The sequence below is a fragment of the Rissa tridactyla genome, chromosome 6 (genome assembly GCF_028500815.1).
Source record: "Rissa tridactyla isolate bRisTri1 chromosome 6, bRisTri1.patW.cur.20221130, whole genome shotgun sequence".
Lineage (NCBI taxonomy): Eukaryota > Metazoa > Chordata > Aves > Charadriiformes > Laridae > Rissa > Rissa tridactyla.
Window position 1 is genome coordinate 21855200 of NC_071471.1, and position 22500 is coordinate 21877699.

Below are 22500 nucleotides of genomic sequence, written 5' to 3' on the forward strand. Positions count from 1 at the left end.
TCAAAATATCTCCAATAGTTGAAGTCAACGCCACACCAAAAAACTCATTGCTAAGGCCTGCCACACAGCTTATCTGAAACTTAAATGAAGGTTGCAACATAAGGAATGTAAGAAGCAATCAACTATGCATTCCCATTTAGAAAACCAATACATGTATTATAGTGCTTTCACCACAAGGACACCATTTGCATTCTCAAACACTTCCAAACTTTACTAATCCAGAGTTCATATACCTTATTTAAAACATTCTATAACATGGTCTACACAGACATCTAAACAGGCTTTTCTGACTACAGATCAGTAACAGCTTCATTGTTTCCAGTCAATTTTTGTTGGAAGTAGAAAACAGGGGATTTTGCCTTGGGAAAGGTGAGAAGTTTAAGCTGATCAAAATGAGATGTGTCTTGTTAAAAAAAAAAAAAAAATTACAGTATTATAAACCACATAGGCTCCTCAGCCACCCTTTAGACATGGAAAGAGTTTGTGAAGCCCTTTCAGATTCCTTCTACTGCTCCTGAATACCGCAGGGAGCAGTGAGCTACACCTCATGTTAACAGGTCAACATTCAGGCACTCCAGGTGTTAAAAAGCCAGCCAGTGCTGTATTTGAGCCTGTGAAGGCTGCGAGTAACTGTGAGGAATAAGGATGCTGCCCGGCTTGTCCCCATCCTTTCTCAGTGAGAAAGTGTCATGAGACAAGTGTAACCACCTTCTGTGGCTGCAGTTTGCGTCCTCTGTATATATCATATTGTAGACTCTGCTCATCCCATCCAGCATAAATTAGTATTTCTCTAATACCTCAGATGGGTCCCAAGGGCTCTCAGGGAAGGGGTTGATCCTCTGACACTATGTTGTAAGAACCTTTGCAGACCTCTGAAGGGGAACCAGAGAAGAGGTCTATACAAGCTGGCAAGCAGGACACAGGATAAGGCTATACATCCCTAGCTGGGGCCATGCAGCAGTTGTTTGTCTCAGCTCGTTAGTTCATCATGGGCCTTTAACCTTACTGCTCCAGCTCACTCAGCTCCACTACAACACATCTGACAAGCTCTCCCTCCAACCTAGAATTTGGACATGGGCCATGTAAAGGAGGAGCCAGAGCACATAATTCACAGAGCGGAAGAAAAGATGGATCATCCAAATAGACTAAGTGAATATCAAGAAATATTTTATTGTACATGTAATCAAAGTTTAAAAAACAGACAAGGAACAAGGGACGGATTTATCTAGCATCTCTTAACTATGCAGGGTACATAAATACAACTAGTAAAGAATGAGCCCATATTAGTACCCTTTGCTCCCCTTCCCTGCCCCAATGAAGGAGGTTATACAAGCGAGACTAGTAATGCTTCAAATCAAGCCTTCTCAGTAATTGCACACTTGAGTTGACATCATTGAAGTATGTTCAATTTCATGAGAGAGTATGTGCCTTCAAAATAGTTGTTTCTAAACAAAAACACTATCTCTTTAGTGGTTTGTAAGGATTACTCATTCAACACCAAGAGTATACTTAAATGACTAATGATTTAGCAGCCATAATTGTCTTGTTACATCTGAACTGACACTACCTTTAAGTATATCAATTATAGAAAATAGATTCCTTAGGTTTAACAATATGTAATAGAGAATATATTATTTAGTGGCAAAACCATAATGTAAGATAGGTGGCTGTCAAGAAGCAGAGGAAGTATTCACAGGGAAGGGGGGGAGCTGCATGCTGAGCAGGGGGCACGTTGACTAATCAGAACTAAAAAAGCTGAAGCTCAGGAGTGCTAGCTGCAAAGGAGTTACACCTCGGTATCACTGCTGTAAGTTTTGGAACGTCTGGTTTGAAAAAGATGCTATTCATCCCATACCTACATCGATCTCCCAGCTTAACTCACAACCCTAGATCCTCCTTACCACAGCACAGTAGGATCTTAAACAGTTCTAGCAATGTAACTCATGTTCAGCCTTACACGCTGCAAGGAAGGCGGCCTCCGTTCTCTTCCAAACCCAGGTAGGAAGAAGTCTGAAAGTAAATGCAGAGCATTATCAGGGCTAATTCACCCCTTCAACCACTCAGTTTCCTTCCTAGTTTACACGGGTGAAAGCCTTCAGAGCAGAAAGCTGCATTTATTTTTGATTTATTATTGATTTTCTCTCAATAGCTTAGAAATAAGCCTTCATAAAAAACGTAAGCTATACAGCATGTAGCAAGGGATGAATCAAATCAGTGTGACTAGTGCTAAATCCCAAATTGAAGGTAAGACAAGTTTTGGGATTCCCACAAAAGAGGGGTTTGTTTATTCTTTAGTGGCCCAATAAGCCTAGCAAATTAAAAGACTCTTCGCAAAACTTCCAGAGAAGGCCCATGGAAAGGCAGACAAAGCCAGATCCAAAAGAACAGTAACTAATATACTCTGGATTCTAATGCCCTTTGGAGACTACCAGCTTTTTGGCTTAAAATGCAAGTGAATCATGACGTATGAATGATACCATGATCTTCATCTATTTCAGCCTACAGCATGGTCCAATGCAGATTATTAGTGTCAAGTTACACTCCTAGGACTTGAATTCACTAACACTCATAGCACCACTTGATTGTTGCTGTAAAGAAAGACAGTCTAACCCTTAAGTCCTCTGCCAGAAAGAGCCTATTACCTTTGATAGTTGTGCAACACCATCTATTCTGGGCCAGCTGACCTACCCACATTTTTTGTCCTCACACATATGCATCTGTTTTCAGAAAAATCTGAATAGCTCCAAGCTTAAACTCTGTGACATATTTCCTTAGCTTTCAAAGTTTCAAAATAAGTTCTCCGTACAATGTTCAAATGTAGGAAATTCACACAACTGACAGACCAATTTATTGACAGTATCTCATTAGTTATTTCCTGTACGGACCAACTGCACAGTCATAAAAGCCTCCCAGCTCTTCTTCATACTTCTCAGCTTTGAAACAGGAAAAGATCAATATAGATATCTCAGGATTAACAGACCTAGGTGCAGGGAAAAAAGCAGCTGTTCTGTACCTCAGTAATTATTGCTCAGTATTTATCTGTTTTAAGCAACACCAAGGCAGTATTTGAATTTATGCTGCACTTAGACAGGTTCCCTACCATTAAAGAAACATCAGCCTTTCCACAGGAAAAAGTCTCTAAAATTTAGCTGGCCATTTTTTCTTAGCCATTACATTTAACAAGGCAGATTTGCTTAGCTTCCCATTCTAACAGCATTATAGAGTTGTCAAAGTACACGGCTCATACCTACGACCTGTCTTTAGAGTAGAGTAGCTGGGCTGCATGTTTTCATAAGAACTACAGAAGTTTATTAGCTATGCTAAAACACTACTTAAAGAGCCTAGAATTGTTCGAAGACTCACCAGCTACCTAAACAGAACAGTTGTTCCACAAAAGTGACTTCACTAATAACTGAACTTGAAGACAAACACTACAAGAAAGCCAATAAAGGAAATCTTGTGTGATCAAAGGTTCTCTTATTATCTCATCTGAAAGAAGCTACCTGCCACTTTGAAGTATCTCCTCCTTCCATAGGAATAACCAACATACCTTTTGGAGGCAGTTTAGACAGTGACTGCTCAAAAGTATTTCTACACAACTGCTTTTTGGAAGAGAAAATAAGTTATTTTACTATTTGCACAAATCGAATTTACTACACTCATTTTACTCTGATAATGTTTTAGCTACAAGGTTATCTGTACAAGATATATCAGCAGAGATAGCACATCGTTAACACTACATATGTAAACCGAGAAACAACAGGTCCTTTCATCAAGGTGTCATATTGCAGGTAAGCCATTTTACGTTAGTCCAAGAGGCTGCAAAACTGCACTTCCGCACCAAGGAGATTCCCGGTGAGCCCAACAGAAAAGCCGTGCTCTACAAAGGTGACTGTCCATCCTGGAACAGCAGCAGGAGAAGAATCAAGCAACCAGTGTTTGCGGTAATATTCTTAAGAACGATTCCATTCATTCGGTGCGTATTGCTGTACATAAGGTGCATAAACCTGTTGGGTATGAGATCAGCGTGAAGAGAAGCCAGTTGCAAGGCTGCAACCAACTACCGGTGTCATGTCCCAGATCTGGAAGAAAATATTGTGGAGAATTACATAGCATTATTGTAAGACCTAAGAGGTATTTCTGTAAGAGACACAGAAGCAAACATAAAGACCTCCCTGGACACAAGGTAACAAAACCTCTTTAAGCTATACTTGAGGAAAACGTCATCAAGTTATACCAGCCTTCCAAACCAAAAGCCAAACTTAGGGCTCAAAAGAGTCTTCTAGGAGTTCTCTGTAGGTCTGTTTTAAAAAATGCTATGCAGTTTGTTATAAACATGCTTACAGAAAAACAGGGACACACTGGAACAGTCTCAGTTCTGACATGCATGGAGGATGCATAGCTTAAGCACAGCAAGATCCTACATCATCTGATTTCCATGTCACTGTTATAACCAGGGCTTTTAGTGGCAATGCTCCAAGAAGCCAGGGAGCTCAGTGAAGGAAGCCTTCATGTTTCATCATGTCTGTGTCTTTAAGGCCACTGGCAGTCTCTCCTACTGCTGCTGCCTGCTTTGTTTGTCCAGAGGACACCAACAGTAACCAGTTCTGACAGCTAGACTCCACATAGTGGAGTTTCAGGTCATTTCCTCATTCAGCAACAGGAGGAACAGTCGGCAACAAATACAATTCTTGCTACCCACAACAGTTAGCTTTATAGCAACAGTTGTCATGTAAGTACAAATAGAGAAAGAGGTACATGAATACCTTCACAATCCGGTCGCTCCCACAAGTCACCATTAGCCCTCTGGAGATGTCCATGGACATATGTGAAATGTTGTGTTTTCCTTCATGAAAGGTTGCCAAGGAAGTACGGCTGCAAGAGAACAATTCAAAAGAAACCAGCCATCAGATGAAGCTTGATGGCATCATTATACCAGTACAAAATAAACTTACAAGAAAATTAAGTTGCCTAAGTACTAATAAATCAGTCCTGAGAACTGCAGTGCCATATTAAAGGGGACAGAATTAAATTAGCAAGTCATGCTATGACATTGCTTGAGTAGTTACATAGGTGTGACATTTCCTGGCCTCCTGCAGCCTGACTGTTAATAGTACTAGAGCAGAAGCGGGACACTGCATTAATAAATAATTCTACTTTTGGTTTATAAAGTCAAGCTCAGCTACATTTTTTCCTGCTGGCTATAGTGAGTCGACTAGGGCACAGCACCTCTCTCTTTCATAAAACAAAAAGACACCAACAAAAAACCAAATGACAGCAACAACACAACACCCCCAATATTGGCATCTGATTACTTTGGTCCTTTAGCACTCCAGGTGTCCAAGGAGGTGACAGGACAGTGAACAGTGAAGTGTTGTTCATATCGAAATGAAAAGGGGTTTCATTCATTGCTAAGAGTAGTTTAATGAGACAGCAAATGATGTTTAACCCAATTTGCTTGCATGGGGAAAATAATGTTGGGCTGTGATGAATATTCCTGTAGGAACAGTTTTCAGTAAGTGTACGTGAATTAACGCATATACATCCTGGCAGCTGTAATGCATTATCAGGCACCATTTAGCAACTTTTAAGTGCAATCAATAGCCTTTACCTGAACAGAAGTCTTGAGACAAATACGTTTCAACTCTAGATCTGGGCTCATGGAAAAGAAGAAATCAAGTGGATAAAGCTGTAATACTACATCTGATCTAAATCAGCTTGCAGAGCCAGCTGAGGGATCTCTGCTACTGCAGTGCAAAGGTGGCCTTTTAGCAGAGTCAGCTTGCCATGTTTGTGTAGCATTGTGTGTGGATGTGGAGCAGGCAGAAGTGTTTCTGCACCTCAGCAGTATTACTTTAATCTATTACTCCTTAATACTCACTCTTCATCCTTGATTGACTCAAAACAGGAATCACAGACACGGACCTGGAACTCAAATCCCATGATCGGGTAACTTGACCGCTTGGTACTGCACTTGCCACATACTGCTTGTCCACATTTTCTGCAGTGATGCTTCATGGAGGAAAAAGCAAACAAACAAATCACCATATTGTGCCACTTGACCACTTTATCAAGTTTTCACTGAGCAACAACGATGAAGTTTCTGGTTTGCAACCTGTTAGGAAGCAAACTGTTAGGAAGTTTTCTGTTACTTCAAGCAAAGACCAAGGACTCTGGAGTTCTGAAGAGTCTTGCTGGCCATTAATGGGTTTACCTCCTTATTCTCCCTGTCCATCCTCTTCCCCTTTTGCAAGCTCTTTCTGGGAGCAGAGGAAAAAGAGGGCTGAACAAGCAACCAAGAAAATAACAGTCTAAGAAAGCCAGAAACAGATGGGTGTCTTGGTGCCCGTCCAGTCCCTCCAAAAAGAAAGCTGCTTCACTGAACTGAGTACCTTATAACCTTATGTTAGGCTGCAGTTTTCTCAGTTATGGGGCATTGTGTGCTACTTCACACAACACTTGAGGATTAGCTATCCACAGCTTCAGTGTACAGAAATATTCAGAGAAATCCAACGGAGCAGTCCCAGCACAGCCTGCTTTGCCCTGTGATAGAAGTTTGATGCAACACTTTCCATAGAACTTGGAAATTTCTTAGCACTGCCTAGAAGCTGTAACCTCTCAATAAACCCTCACTTCAAAGCAGCAAAAAACCAACAGTTTAAAAGATCTAACAGCTTTAGTGGTTTTCTGTTTGCATTTTGCTTAAGTGCTGAAGTACAGCTAAGCACTCAAACCAGCGATCTCACCTGTCTTAACCCTAATGTCTTTGTGTCCCACATTTGCTTTATATTCCAGAAGAAAGGTTGTTCACACTTCTGACAGGAATCACTTTCTAGCCATTGAGGAGCCTACAAAAGAGCAAGAGATGCAAACAATCAGAATTATTTTTCCTCATACAACAGCCAAGGAAGTTTGTTTTAAGAGCCCAAAGTAAAGTTTTACTTGGAAAGATGCCCTGTCTCAGCTCTAGACATTACAACAATAGTTTGCCTACGGTATAGTACATAGGAAGCTCAGTACAAAAAACCACAAACCCAAGACTACAGTTACTTGTACCTACACACCTCCTATACTTTTTAAGCCCACAGCAGTAGGTTATGTTACTGTCTTAATAAGAAAACTAATTCAAACATCTAAGTTATTAAACTTGCTGCAGGCATTCAAAGACTGCTGCTCTGGTTGCCTAGATGATTTTTAAGGGCTAGTGTAATCCAAGTTGCAGAAGCTATGAGGCAGTCATCCCTTCTAAGAAGGGAGGTCAAGAAGTAAATTCTGAAGTAAATATCTTGTCTGCTTCCCTAGAATTGCAGTCTGAGATAATGAAGAACTCATCTGCACTTTGCATCCTGCCCACATATTCATTATGCATCCCTTCTCCCACCCACATATTTTTCCTGTCATAAATGGACTCAGCCAAATGAAAATAATTGTAGCTTTCACATATTTCAGCACTCTCAGATACTTCAACTGAGCGTCCTTGTAAGGGACGGAAAGAGAGGCACAATATTTTTCATATATAGACTTGAATTAGAACACGTGTATTCTATACAACTTTACACATCTGATGGGGGAGTCTCCCTGAAACACAAAAGGAAGAAAGCTAGAAGAACAAAGAAGCTTTTCTTCTCAATTCACTTACATCCATTGTTGACAGTAATAAAACAATAATATTGTCAGTTGCGCCACCATATCACCATCAATATTTGTTAATACCAGATGTCCAGTTCCTACATCTTCAACCTTGGTTGCATCCCCTACATCTTCAACCTCGATTGCATCCCCTTCCTTCCCCCATGCCAGTGGAAAATACTGTAAAGGGCAGTAACGTTTCCAGCATGGGGGGTGGGAAGGAAAGAAGAAATGAGTCGCCTCTCTGCCAAGTGAGATGTTCCATATTGCTTCTTTCAGTTACTTACAATAGCAGTTTTCACTTAATAGCATTTTTGAGAAGACAATCCACTTTCTGGCTGTCTCTAACAGAAAAACAGGGTATCTTCCTATTCAGGCATTAAATAGGAAGTAAAAACCTGCCAACACTTCCAACACTGTTACTAACATACAGTTGGAACCGCCCAAGATCAATGGTATGGCTGTTAGTGGAGTTACCATTCCTTTTAATCAAAAGAGTCTGTCTTCTAGTCTTGCGCGCATTAGTGTGTATTTGAGAATACCCTATAACATGACTCGCTAGCTAATGCTTCAGAGGCAGTATGTTCATCATTCTTCACGCGTTTAGTTTCTTTGCTTTTGGACTGGGCTCTATTATGTTTTTCTAATGAGTTCTGAGACATCATGGCTGTTCTAAGTTAACCATATTATTTTAATTGTATTAAAACTGCCTATTATTCAGAAGATCCCTTAATTATTGTGTGCAGATCCAGAAGAGAAATGGCCACATCTTGTTTTCCCAATTGTATTCTAAGTCAATTCCTTGCAACTACAAAGATTCATAATATCACAGAAGTTTTGGAGAGATGCTGAAAATGTTAGAATCACATGCAGCATTCAGCGTGTTTAAGGTGACAGCTCAACACATGTCAGAAAAACAGTTCTTACCCATGACACTTGCATTTAAGGAAAAGCAATGGGGCACAGAAGGCTGAGCCTTAAATACTGCTTTATGGGGACAACCAAAGCTAACTTCTATAATTATGGTTTAACCAACGATAGTAGTAATATACATCTTTTCAGCTCCTATGATGGATATGAACTGATGCAGAAAGAATGTACATGGCAGGCTGGTTTGCTGTGTACTGAGATCTTTAGAAAATATATTGTCTGGGGACTGATACTCTACATTATGAGCTGCATCTCAAAACTTCTTTACCTGCTTTGACATGAGTTGAGAACTTATTTCAAGACTGCTGAAGCACAGTCCATTGGTTTCTATACTGTAAAGGCTTGCATGCTTTAGAGAGTTCCAGCAGCAAAGGCTGTAGCCATTCCAGTGACCATGTTGTCTCATTGAGATAAGAATCTAAGCAGTCCCAAGCCTGTCCTGCACTTCTCCTGTCCTGGGAATCCATCCACTGCAATTGGACAGTCATAGATTTTCATACAGGTTTTAATAACATCATTCAGTCTTAAGTTGCAGGCGATATGAGAAAAACAGCCTGCAGAACTGACTAAGCAAAGCCACATCAGCCTCTGAAAAGAGAAAAAAATAAAAAACAATAAAAAAATTGTTGATCTAGAACATGACCTTACCTCTTCTCGGCTGATATCCATGTTCCAAACAGCAATTCCCCCATCAGCTGAACAAGATACCAGCTGACGTGTCAGCTGGATGTAACAGATAGCCTGCACCTTGTCACTGCAAACAAAGTAGACACTATTTACCCATACGTATTAAAACAAAGCTTAGTTTCCCACCAAACCCCAGTTTATCCTTGTAAAGCTACCTAGGAAGCCAAAACTGATTTCCAACACTTTGCTAAGTCTACTAAGTAGAGCTATGAAGATGAGAGAACAGATGCTGTCACCTAAGCACTATCATAGCATCAGGATGTTGCCTAGAGCAGTGTTCTTACAGCCTTGACCAGAATACCAGAGGTACAGTTCCATGCTAACATTTGCTGGGAGTAAGCACTGACAGTGAGCTGAGTGTCAACTGGCCCAGAGTGTACATGCAAATTCTCTTCTGTGTTGGCAAGGAGAGCCAGTTATCAAAACAGAGACAACTGGAAAAATAAAGAGAAATATTTGTTTCAAGATACAGGAAGCAGATGGAGCTTCCACTTTTGCTAACAAGTCACAGTATGTAAGCCTGCAGCTGCAAAACAAAGCATGCATTCACCAGTAAGACAGTTTAATCCTAAATAAAGTCATGGCGAAATATGTCTACCCTAATAAACTAAACAAAGGATCTCAATGGTATTAGACTGCTTTGCAACATCTAAGTTGAATTAAAAAAGCCATTCTGCTTCTCAGAAGAACTTACTTTCCCATTCAGTATGAAGTTTGATGCTAAGTGTGATGTCTGAAGAGAAACTAACAGTGTTATAAGTCTTCACCAGGACACATGATGCAGCAGTAACAGCAGTATAAAGTCCTCCAGTCACTGACTTCAGTTACTTTTTTGTAACCAGTACTCTATTATTAGTTCTTTAGCCATAAAACTAAATCCTCAAGATTTAACAAGAGTTCTAGGGCTAAGGCTATCAGTCTTGATCAAAGGTGGATGGAGGCATCTATGGAATTAGACAAGAGGAGAATGCACTATACAAATACATCTTTAAACATAAACAAGATCTCTACTACCACTGCGTTTCTAAGTAGAATATATCTTCAGTGGTGCACTGCCTGTCAGACTGAACTAAGGCCCTAGATTTAAAAATGGCAGCTAGTGTTATGTGTCTGTAAAAATAAAGAGTTGATTAAATACAGACAACTACCTAATCCCACAGAACTCTGGAGATGTGACATGCTTTTCTGATGCTGAGACCCCCACCCCCTGTCATTTAGCCAATCAGTTTATCACCTCACTGATACACAGAGAACAGGAACATATTGAAACTTATTCTACATGGGTACACAAACATGCTTACGCATTAAGTTTCTAGCCCCACCCTCACAGGCAACTCAAGGAAGTATTTACAATACAGAAGCATGCAACTTTTACATCAAGTCCAAGCAAGATGATTTAGGATTTTTACCCACCTCTTTCTATAACCTACTTTTATGTTATGTTCTCATTACCCATGGTTTAGTAGTATCAAACATGAGCAAAAAAAGGATTTATCAGTAATGCTTTCCTAGTACTGATTATCCTTCTTCCCCCTGAAAGTCTTCAGAGTTCTGCAAAAGGTTATTTTCTCCATTATTCACAAGGATTCAGGTATTTTGCCATGCTGTTTAGTCTTCCTGGGACTCTGTGTTCATTACAGAACATGTAGAAAAAATAAGACACGGTTACATACTGATGTCCCTGGAGCAGCAGCGTTCGCCCCTTCCTTCCACCAATATCCCACATGATAATGCTGTGATCAGAGGCACCTGAGAAGAGCAGTCGTTGAACAGGATCCCACCACAGGGAAGTAATACTTCCTAGGAAAGAACATTCTGCAGTTAGATCTAAGGGAGTCACTCCCCAGCATAATGATGTTCTTCTGGGCTATTAAAGTGAAACCTGAGGTACTCCTTTACTACAGTAACAGATATCAAAAGCCTTAAGGCAAAGGACAGCATGCAACAGCAAGACACAGTCCTGCTAGAGAGGCAAAGAACATTTGACAATAGAACAAAACATCTCTAAGAAGAAAGTTAGATGCAAAGAATAAGCCAGAAAGTTTGAATAATTAGCTTTCTGCCTCTTGTATTTAGGTAGTTGTTAAAGAGTCAGTAGGCTGCTATGCGATCTTTGGAAGATGAAAAGTACTAAAACTTGCCAAGCAGAGACTAGTATCTACAATACAGTAAGTATTGTACAGTGGCTGCAGGACAGCATGCAATGTTCACAGGTAAACCACCTCACTTACATAACTATTTACAACTTCAAAATAGTTGGAATAAGAAACCAAGTGAGTTTCACTGCTACTATTAAATCTGGCCACTACATACTAAATCACAAAACCAGATTTCAGAAGGCCCAACCTGGCTGTGCGCCTCATTAGTCAGACATAGAAAGAAACGAGTCATCTGATAGTAGCGGTCTTATACTAAACCCGTATATATGGCAATGTAGACAGGAGACTGAAGAAGTAATTTTGTCACTCATGCTGCCTATAGTTTTGAAGTCACTTGAACATTTTATTCCCTACAGACAGCCTTCCCTTTAAAGCATCCTTCCATTGCTCAGTTGTCATCAAAAGCCTTGTTAGTCTGAAAGCAAGACGAATGGTAATTACAGCCCAAATCAGTCTATTCCAGCTCTCTGGAGCGAGAGATTTTTCTTGCCTCCTTTACGGCTACACTGTTTTCAGACTGACCCATTTGGAAACAGTTGTCTCCGAGAGAACAGTGACCATTCGCACCATAAAAGGCGGATTTGAGTATTATCTCAGCCTTGCACAGAGTAGGCTGTTAAATATGGAGAGTTCTGCAAGCTGACTGTTGAAGGACAAGTTCTAAAACCATTTAGACTGCAAAGCAAACCTTGCTTGCTTATGAAGTCACAGTTAGGCAAGAGCTAGAAAGGAAACAAGATGAAGTCAGACTTTTGAAGTCTGGCAAACACAGCTGCACTCAGAGAAGAACTAGATGCCATTTAAGTTTAGAGTTACCAGGCCTTGAGAATGTTATGCAAATACTGTGGAGGAAAAAAGGTTACACATAATCTGTTTTGCTTTAAAAAAAAACATAAAATAAAAAAGATGAAGGAACTACTATTACACCAATTGAAGAAAAACCTGTTCCTGCCCATCAAATTTAATCGACTTCTATACTAGATCAATTCTTGTTTTGAGGATCACAATCCCCTTAAGGAACTTATATATAAGGCAAAGCTGTCTGCATGCTTACAGCACTGCTGAAGTTGGTGCTCGGAGGCCCACCACAACTCAATAGTAGTGCCATGTCGAGATACACTGATTTCAGACTAACAATATCATCTATCGAGGAGTTGCATTTTAACACCGACTAGTGCTAAAGCATACAGAGGTAAAGGAGTCTCTAGGGCCAGGAGAATTATTTTGCTCTTAACTGAAACAATCTGAAATTCTGCTTGAAAGCAGAAGAGGCATTTATTTGAAAATCTCAACTTGCCTCCCTCATTCAAAGCCGGCTTTATCATTTTGCAGTCATCTGTAAATCTGGAGTCTACCCAGCTTTAACAAAGTCTACTCTATACTTACAGCTATGAAACAAGGCAGTCTTTTCCAGTGGGTCAGACACTTACGACTTAGTAATTCACCCCTACCCAAACTAGTCAGCTGATTTGAAAGTTGCCAGTACCACATGGGAAGAGGCATTAAGTCTTGTTTTCTTCTCTCAGCATATTATTAAATTACATATTCTTCTGTGATTTGCATTCTTGCCTTATTCATTACAGTGGACAGTGGCTCCATATCATGTTACAGACTATTTGATATAAGGACTTCAGCTATACTACGCAGGATGGGACATTTGTCTTTGACTAGACACTTTTGATTCTCAAAGGCTCTCTAAATTTCTTGCATATAGCTTAGTTTCAGCTAAACATAGGAAACTGGAGTCTCATTAAGACCGATCAGAACATTAAAGTCAGCATTGTGAAGAATTAGGCGGCTTTTTAGAATCTAGATTGGGGGTTGCTAAAGCTGCTTTACATATTTTTTTATAGTAATACAAGGTCTCCAGAGGGTGGGGAAAAAAAAGGTAACACATTCTCATCCTTTCTTTTTAATGTTAAGGAGACTAAAGTTTTTAAAGGTGGCCATCTAGTGGATAACTTGTGTTTAATTGAATGCATATGTTTACCTTTATTCTTCATCTATAATAAAAATACCTGTCAGTATTTGTAAGGCAAAGATCTCTCATCAGCAAGAATGTGTCTGTTCTTTAAGAGACAGTCATATGTACGGCTTTTGATAGCTGCTACCCTGCACTAGTTGTTTATCCGACACCTATCCTTAAGGGGTAGATATCCAACTGAATGTCCCGATTTACAAACAGGTACTATCATCTGGGTCAAGTGGAATTTAGAGGAAGAGTTACTTTACCTTCATGCCCTTTGAGTGTTGTGATAACTGAGCTTGTATTCTGCTCAAGCTTCAGGAGAGTGATCTGTCCAGAATAATCACCAACAAATGCATGCCGAGTTTCATAATCATATCTGAACACCAGTCAAGGAGAAGCCCCCTTTGTTCTTTAGAAGTATTTTGCAAGACTGAAACAGATAGCACAGCTGTCAGCTACAGACTCTAAACAAATTGGAAAAGAACATTTTAATATGACAGATAAATATCTACATAACTACTTCCAAAGGGGTTGGAGACTGTAATAGTTAAGCCTTTTTCATTCCTCTCTTCTCCTCACCCTTCCCTACATGTGCAAGTAAGACGGTATGGAAAACAAGTGAGAAACATTTCAGAAAGCCACTGGAGAAGCCATGAGATAATCCATCTCCTACTTAAAGGCAAGCCAAGTAGATTTACACCATTTCTAGCAGATATTTACAGAACACACTCAGGATCTTCCAAAAGAGATGCCAGAACTCCTCAGGCTACTTGTTGCAGTGCAGAGCTACCATTAGGAGCACCTCACTGGACGCTGGGTGCATTCAGTCTTACCTAGTACCCGCTCCCATAAACTCTTAGTTTTGTAGTATGTTATACTAGTTGATGTCCCCAGGACATGAAAACTAAGATACAAGGATTTTGACCCTCCACCTTACAGTGGAAGTACACTCCCAATCTTCTAGCTACTGAGAAGGTGAGACCATCTAATTTCTTGTTCTGCTCTCTGTAGTTTCAAGTTTACTGATGCAGGTCCTTCACCACGGTATCGAAGACTGAACCGTATTTGAGAAAGAGTTCTCTCATTTAACACTGACATAAAAGCCACACCACATCCTAACATGTGATCTACTAACAAGGTGACATATTTGATAAAATCATTACATATCATAACAATTTTCTGATATTCAGTTTTTGTCACTATGTAACTAAACTATGTAAACTAAAGCACAGCAAGCTGGATGGGACCAGATCATTTGCCACCTTTAAAAGGCTTTTGCTATTCAGGATATAAGCAAGAGCTACGAAAAGCCCATGCAGATGATACCACATAACCCAAGAGTTGTGGATCAACTCACCTGTCCTCCTGGAGCCACAAAAAAAAACAAAAGCAGCAGCTAGTAAGATAGTCCATAATAAGCAACAGAAAAGACTAACTTTAAAAAGTCACTATACCAAAAAGCCCACCACCATAAGTGAAAAAGCAGAGGTTTTGTCATCTGTTGACATTCTGAAATCCCTCTTAGGCCTTCAGAATCCCGAGATAAACAATTTGCTTTCAACAAATCCATTAAGTCCTTGAACACGTGATCCTTTCTTCATTTTGGAAGTTCAGGATAGCATTATCCCCACTAATCCAGTAAAGAATAGGCACTGTGCTGTGTTTTTCAGAAACTTACGCATAGGATCATTAACAAATAAATCCTAAGGAACCTCCTGATAGGGAGGCTAAGCACCTAGTACACACAGCAGAAAGCTAGTTCTTCCAAACACAAGTCCAAAGGCAGGATCAATTATAATGCATTTTCAAATGCCATGGTCTTCAATGGAAATTTATTTTTATCTTGATAGAAAAGGTCATATTCTTTTCTCTGTTTTCATTATAAACTGTTCCATTATTTGCAATAGCATTAGTTATAGAACCCACTGAATTCAAACAGTGAGGCTCAGAGGCACCAGACTGTTCTGTGAGCTAGTCTCCTAACGCACACACACACAGTATTAAGCCAGTTCTGTGCTGCGTTCAGCTGGGGCTAGCTGTACCTGAAATGTTTCGTGGGACACAAAGCCCCTGAACTCTAGAAGGACAGCAAAAAAGAGCAACAGTACAAAAATACAAACCTGTCAGCTCTTCAGTCAGTAAGGCAGAGTCTGCACAGGTGGGAGACCCGAGAAGGCTAGACATGCTGCTGGCAAACAAGCGGTTAGCTTTCCTCCTAGTTTCTTAGCAATACACAGGTATACAGCAATTCTAGAGAGGTATTTATTTTTTCAAGAGATGTAGTTGACCTCTTTCAGCTTTTAAATCACGCCACTTCTACAACATTACTGCCATTAATCCTCATACACCAACCAGTACCTCCAATTACTGTTGGGCCACATCTAAACTGACACCATTACAAGTGCTAAGAAATAGGTTTAAAATTTAAAGTATTTAACTCATGCTTAAAAGTTTTGATATACGAACTATATTTTAAGCTACTAGGTTTGTAAGTCTTTTACACAGGACAAAGAATACCCTGAAGTCCTTACAGCTGAATACACAACTGGAGTTCTGAAGCTATGACTGCTGAAGTTAAAGACAATTTGCAGGAAAGCAAACTGCACACAAATTACTACTAGGAACTAATAAAGTTTCAATGTAGCCTGTAGTTTAAAGATAGAAAATATTAACATGGGCAAAGACAGAAAAATTAAAGCAGTCCAAAGGGTTTTCATGATGTTTTATGCTCTAGAATGACTCAAATGCACACTGGCATCTGTTGAAAAAGTAACTTGCTGAGGAAGTATACACACCAGGCTATAGATACAGTTACTAGTCACTTCCACAAGATGCTACAGACAAATATCTCAAAATTAGGAACTAGTACGCACTGCCATTTCTGCAACTCAAGGTCACAACATCCCCTTCTACTATCTAACAACAGCTAACAGAAATAAAGGTATCAAACATCTAATCAGAATAAGGGTTTTCAGACTTGCAAGAGATATCACTCTGGCTTTTTACATGAAAAGGAGGGAACAAATTGAGCTAAAGGAATAAAGTACTCGTCCAGTTTCAGGGTAGCAATAATTTTTCAAAGGATACTGTAGACATGAAGCCCAAGAGGTGAAGTAATGTCTCCCCAGCATACTCCCACTCCTGGTGCACATCCAGCTGACACACTTGTCATGACCAGTGCTGATCACCCACTCTGACGTCAGGCAGAAAGTAATAGCAGACACTCGATTCTGATGAGCTGTAGGAAGAAAAAGATTCTGGCTAATTTTTCCTTAAAATCAAAGCAATGGGTTCTTATGTTCTAATTCAGAGAGACATAGGCTGAAGATGATAACTAAGCAATGCCCCAGGGAGACATTTTTACCATACTGTACTTGCCTCTAGGCTGAATTAAAAGGTTAGCATTGTTTCATTTGGTATTTGCCTTCTGAATAGCTTAAGTGAACCCAACATGTCAGTCAGCTAATTTAAGCCTTTCTCCCACAGAGAGAGAAGCTGAGTTCAGCCCAGATACCCAAGATGCTCTGATTAAGAAGCAGGCAAACCCTCAGCTTCCTCTAGTTAGGCCAGAGCTTCCAGGGAGAACATCACACATCTAAAAACCTTAATTGCTTTAAGTGCCTCTTTTCCTGACCCCAGGGGAGCTATGCCCAGATTGAGAAGATGATCAGAGGCTGGAGCACCTCTCCTATGAGGAAAGGCTGAGAGAGCTGGGATTGTTCAGCCTGGAGAAGAGAAGGCTCCAGGAAGACCTTATAGCCCCTTCCAATATCTAAAGGACCTACAGGAATGATGGGAGGGGACTCTTTATCAGGGAGTGTAGTGATAGGAGGAGGGGTAATGGTTTTAAACTGAAAGAGGAGAGATTTAGATTGGATATTAGGAAAAAATTCTTTACTGTGAGGTTGGTGAGGCACTGGAACAGGCTGCGCAGAGACACTGTGGCTGCCCCATCCCTGGAGGTGTTCAAGGCCAGGCTGGAAGGGGCTTTGAGCAACCTGGTCTGGTTGAAAAGATCCCTGCCCATCACAGCGGGGCTGGAACTAGATGATCTTTAAGGTCCCTTCCAACCCAAACCATTCTGTGATTCATACTTTTAAGCACTGGAAAGCGTATCTAGTCCACAGCATTCAAACTGCTACATGTGACAGCAAACCAAAGCCCACCCATCTTTGTCTGGAATGCTGCCACTAAACAAGAAGTTACATGAGCATCAGAGAGAAGCCCCTCCTGGCCCACAACATGCAAGTACTTCCCTTGACTGAGTTGTCGAGTCATCTTCCTTAGGATAAAGGGAGGTTTTGTTGCTTTAAGAACAAGGTCTTTTTCTCCTAAGCAAGAACTTCTATCAGTGTCAGGGAGTCATAAGACAAACTGCACTTTGTTTTGATACATAATCTGCAGTCTTTAAGAGTCTCCTCCAGGCCTTTCACATTAATATTCCAGTTTTAACCAGCAATCAAGTTTTGTATTTCTTCTAAAGATGTGCAGCCAAATGATGAAGTTGGCTTCTCCATAACTATTAGAACAATCCCTATTCCCCACATACCAGAAAAATAAGATCATTTTCATCCCTCTTGCTCTCCTAAAATGACAGAGAAGGTGAGGACTCTTACCTTCATCTAGAAGTAATCAAGCCCAGTGATTACAGAAAGTAAGGATGGAAATTGCAAATACCAAAACGCACCTTTAGAAAGCTCTTACCTTAACATTCATGCAGCACAACTACTCCACCTGAAGAGCAAAATCTGAACTCACTAGTTCTGGCTCATTACACTTGCAGGCTAATGATGTACTGAACTTAACGATAATGACTGCAACTCGGACTCAACTGACTGAGGATTACTCAATAACAGAACATTTATCTTATGGCAGTTATCCCCAACTAAGCAACAACTAGAAAGTCAGTCAGATTTAAAGCATATTTGGACTTGATTAATCTGTGACGGTGTCCAGTTTCACAACTATTTTAGATGCCTCCCCTTCACACAAATCTTACTGTAGACACTGTTTTACAGTTTACCTGGATAGGTCTTCACAAAGTTCATCTTATTGAAGTCCTCTGAAATATGAAACTCCTAAAAGCAAAGTGTAACCATTAGAAAAGATATAGCAGTGATATAAGCAATATTGATACTGAAAAAAAGAACAGTAACCAAGAGCAGGCCAAAGTTTGCATAGCAGCAATACACCTCACTAAAAACTAGCAGTTTTTCAAGCTGGAGCATAGCACACTGACACACCAACTGTAAATTAAAGTTATTAATGAACTGCATTTTCAACAGGGAGCACCTTTTCAGAGTCAAGTTTGCTGAAGGGAGATTATAGGGAGAGATAAGATCTCATTTGTCCCCAGTAAGAACAAAGAAAACTGTATCTTGTAGAATTTAGGATTTAAGTATCTGAGACTTCATAATGGACTGATTTAAGTGAGAGTATTCTCTACTCTATGTATTAGGCTTATTGAAATTTTAACAGTCTCAGTTTACAATTTCAAGTAGTTATCACTAGAATCACTATTCTATGTAGTTCTGTATAGACTATTCACAGTAGCTATCAGTAAAATCACTATTTACGACACTCATGCAGCATCCAGGCTCCTCACAGGACACTTACTATTTTGACCTTATTTTCATAGAGAAAGGAAACCATTAAAGCATCTGCAAGTCACAAGATTCCCCTCCTCTGCCAAGAAAAAGAGGGAAAGAATACAGACCCACTTTCTGTTATGACATCTGTATCTGCTCTCCAGGAGAGGGAGAGCCATTACAGCAAGAGTACAGAAAGACAGAAGGAAGACTTCCCAGAAAAAAATAAAATCAATCCTGCCTCTTGTAATTTTAGAGCTAGTGTTGAAATGTCCACATCATAAAAGGATCTGCAGGAAGAAAATCCAGAGACACGTGCATGGCAAGATACAGGCAGATCCATACTTCTGGCCAGATGCAACCTAGCTGCAGTTCACAACCCCTGTTAGTCCACTGCCATGGCACTCTGTCCAGCTTAATGTACTCCTCAAAATAATTCCTCGATAAAGTGTGTTAGTTTGGGTCCACTAGTACACTAATGGCTCAATGACTTCTTGAGGCTAGGTGGCTCACATTTAGCCAGAAGAACCCTTATTTATTTGCAGTCCTCCCATGTACATCTCAGGTGAACTGCCAAGAAGTTCAGCCATTTAGTAGTAGTTGCATTCCAAAAAGAAGGGAAAGAAAACAAATTATCAGCTGCCAGCAACACCTGGTGCTCACAGACAATCTAAGCAATTCTAATCTGCGTTCTGAAGAAAAGTCACAGCAACTTACCATGATAGCTCCATTATCCTGGCCTACAAATATTCGTCTGCTGTCATGATGATACGCCATGGCTGAACATGGCGCTGCCAAAAAAAGAAAGCACATTACAGTTATTGAAATAGAGGTATTAGGATACACATGACTGATTAAAACCAATTCTTTCACTCAGGACACAAGCTGTTTAAGAATAAGTAGCTCAATAGAAATTAGTCTACATAGATAATATCCCTTGGTAAGACAGTTAAATTCCCATATGTGAAGCTGAGGAGAGGTACACTACTAGAGTAAGTCAGATATACCGCCAGGAACCATATGCAACCATGATTTCCTGCCGCAAGGTGCACCTCAGTAAGAGGAATTTTACACAGGCTGAAAGCCCAGCTAGCAGCAACAGCATATGCAGCTAGTTACACTTAAGAACTTGAGCTCCTTAAAATTACCTCAAATGGAGCCGTGAGTTATATACAGAGTTATAAAGAACTATAAAGAACTCTGTTCTTTACAGAGTAAAGTGATAGACAGAAAAATGTAATTGCATGCCAACTTCATATGGAATCATATCTCAACTTCTGCAACTTTAAGGCGACTCATGTTTTTGAGATTACATACAATCTCTTTTAGCAGAAGGCCTCTACAGACCTACTTCCCTGTTATAAACTAAGGGCTAAAAATAGATGTGAAAAGCAATGACAAAAAAATTACAATAAAGTCTCCTGATGAAAATTTTGTGAAAAAATTTCACTGAAGAATGTCCTCATTAAACTTGCAAGTTATAAGGATGAGAAGGATACAGTGTTCTAAACCAATACCCTCTTCTCCAAGACCCTCAGAAAACGTGGCCTTGAAGGTGTTTTTAGAAATTTAAAGCCAGGCAGGACAGTCTGGAATATTTCAGTGGTCATACTGCATAAGGACAAGTCCATCCCTTCGAACTACATATAGGAGCACTTCATTTTGCATAAACCTTTTCAGAGCACAATCTGAACAGTCTATCTAGAAAATTGATACATGGAGCAGCTGCTGTAATTTAGATCAACTATTAGGAAAAAAAAATATTACAGTTGGGATTTCTAATCTAGATCCTAGGCTACTCAGCCTGCATCTGAAGACACAGAACATCAAGGAGTCCAATTCTTTGGTCTTCGTTTAACATTTGTATACAAATTAGTTCAGAAATTGTCATTCCAAAGACTATCCTTTGTATGTATGATGTTTTATTTTGTCATTGTATTCCCTCTTTTTATATGTGGTATATGTCTAGGCAGCAACTCTACAGTAAAGAAGTTACACCAAAGCATCCAGGCTGAGTGATGTTTCAAAACCCAAAAAGCACACTGACTCTCAAGATCTACTTAGCACTGAAGCTGCTACTCAGTATCGATTTCTTAATAATCTAAATGCTTAAAAAAAAAAAAAGAAAAATAAAGCATGCCTTGGTATGTCTGAACTTTCAGCTAGTGGTTTGAAAGCACACTTATTCAGCAGATCAGTTATTTGCCAGCATTTGAGACATTTTCAGCTGCAGATCCACACAGTGATTTACCTGGTGAAGGATATGGTTCTAACAGAATGCTGCCTTAGATATCACCTATTATGCAGCTATTTTCAAATTAAAGACTGAGCTAGAGTTGCTGCAAAGTTCCCAAATTTAAGATCATCGAGTGAATCAAGCACCTGGGGAAATGGGAAGGAGGTATTCCCCCCCACAGCACAGGTAAACAACCCCATGCTATGCTTGGCTATCACTTACCATCTCCAGCATTGTACTTACATGACATGGTGTGATAGATGCTGGGCCAGTATTGTCCGCTGTCTCTCTTCAGCCATACTCGTATTGTTCTGTGTCATGGGAAGAGTGGGGAGAAGACAGTTTTAAGTATGTACGTCATCCCTTGCATCTGAACAAGTTCATTACTTATATATCAGCTCCAATCATCTTAGCTTTTCTGCTACTCAAACATAATAGAACAACAACATAATAGAAATAAGAGTATACCGATAGTACTCTAACATAACAAAAATAATAGTACTAAGAATAGACACCTTTGAATCATGAAGAGTTTTCTTCAAAACTATTTATATATTGAGTTTCAGTAAGTACGAAATGGAAATACCATTTCAGCCCACCCCAGAAATTGCTACATATTGCATTCCTTTAATTCCCTCTCCTTGGCTCTGGCTGATTTAAGTCAAATTCAAGTTTCGGGAACTTTCCAGCTTTGGCAGAGCAAACCACAGTTTGTTTTATAGAAGATTAAGTGTTTGCTATGTTTAAAAAAAAGAACCACAAATTGTTCCATTATGGAAGCCTGAACTTTTGAATTTTTAACAGCTTCTCCATGCAACTCATCCTTCAGCAAGCCAGATACTGAATATTAGTAACAGAAGTACCTCATCCTCCAGACCAGCACATTACTGACATCTCCATCCCCAAATATTGATGTATGGATCCATAAAGTACATCATATCTATTTCAGTATTATTTCCTCTGAGGCATGCCTCTACTCCCCCATTTACAAATGCAATGGACAAGCAATGTTAGTACCACTGCTCCTCTGGCCTAAATATGAACAGGACTTATTAGCCAGTCAAAAAGGAATTGAAGGAAGTTGACAAGACAACTTGAAAGCACACTAAGGCTCTTTCTAAAATTGATTTTAGTTTGTAACCCTCCAGAATTAGGCCTTGGAAGGAAAGCAGAAACAGTCTTGAGAATATTTAGCATTACACACTGCTCTCATGACTGTCACATCCTGGGAGGAGGGATATAAGAGAATCAGCAAGGAAGTGGAAAGTTATTGTCAACTAAAAACATTCCAACAATAGGCAC

General features: G+C 39.9%; 1 protein-coding gene across 1 annotated transcript in view; it reads right to left on the reverse strand.

Annotated features, from left to right (window-relative positions):
- Window positions 1–1150: 1150 nt before the first annotated feature.
- The window catches only part of WDFY1 (WD repeat and FYVE domain containing 1), a 28505-nt gene continuing 7155 nt past the window's right edge, over window positions 1151–22500 (reverse strand). Inside the window, exons 2-12 of the mRNA XM_054204907.1 lie at window positions 21442–21509; window positions 19680–19753; window positions 18398–18452; window positions 16462–16612; window positions 13638–13750; window positions 10920–11046; window positions 9208–9313; window positions 6747–6848; window positions 5882–6012; window positions 4767–4875; window positions 1151–4082 (exon numbers count right to left, since the gene is read on the reverse strand). Coding sequence (XP_054060882.1) covers window positions 4023–4082; window positions 4767–4875; window positions 5882–6012; window positions 6747–6848; window positions 9208–9313; window positions 10920–11046; window positions 13638–13750; window positions 16462–16612; window positions 18398–18452; window positions 19680–19753; window positions 21442–21509 — 1096 coding nt within the window. The 3' untranslated portion in view covers window positions 1151–4022. The remainder of the gene's footprint in view (window positions 4083–4766; window positions 4876–5881; window positions 6013–6746; window positions 6849–9207; window positions 9314–10919; window positions 11047–13637; window positions 13751–16461; window positions 16613–18397; window positions 18453–19679; window positions 19754–21441; window positions 21510–22500) is intronic.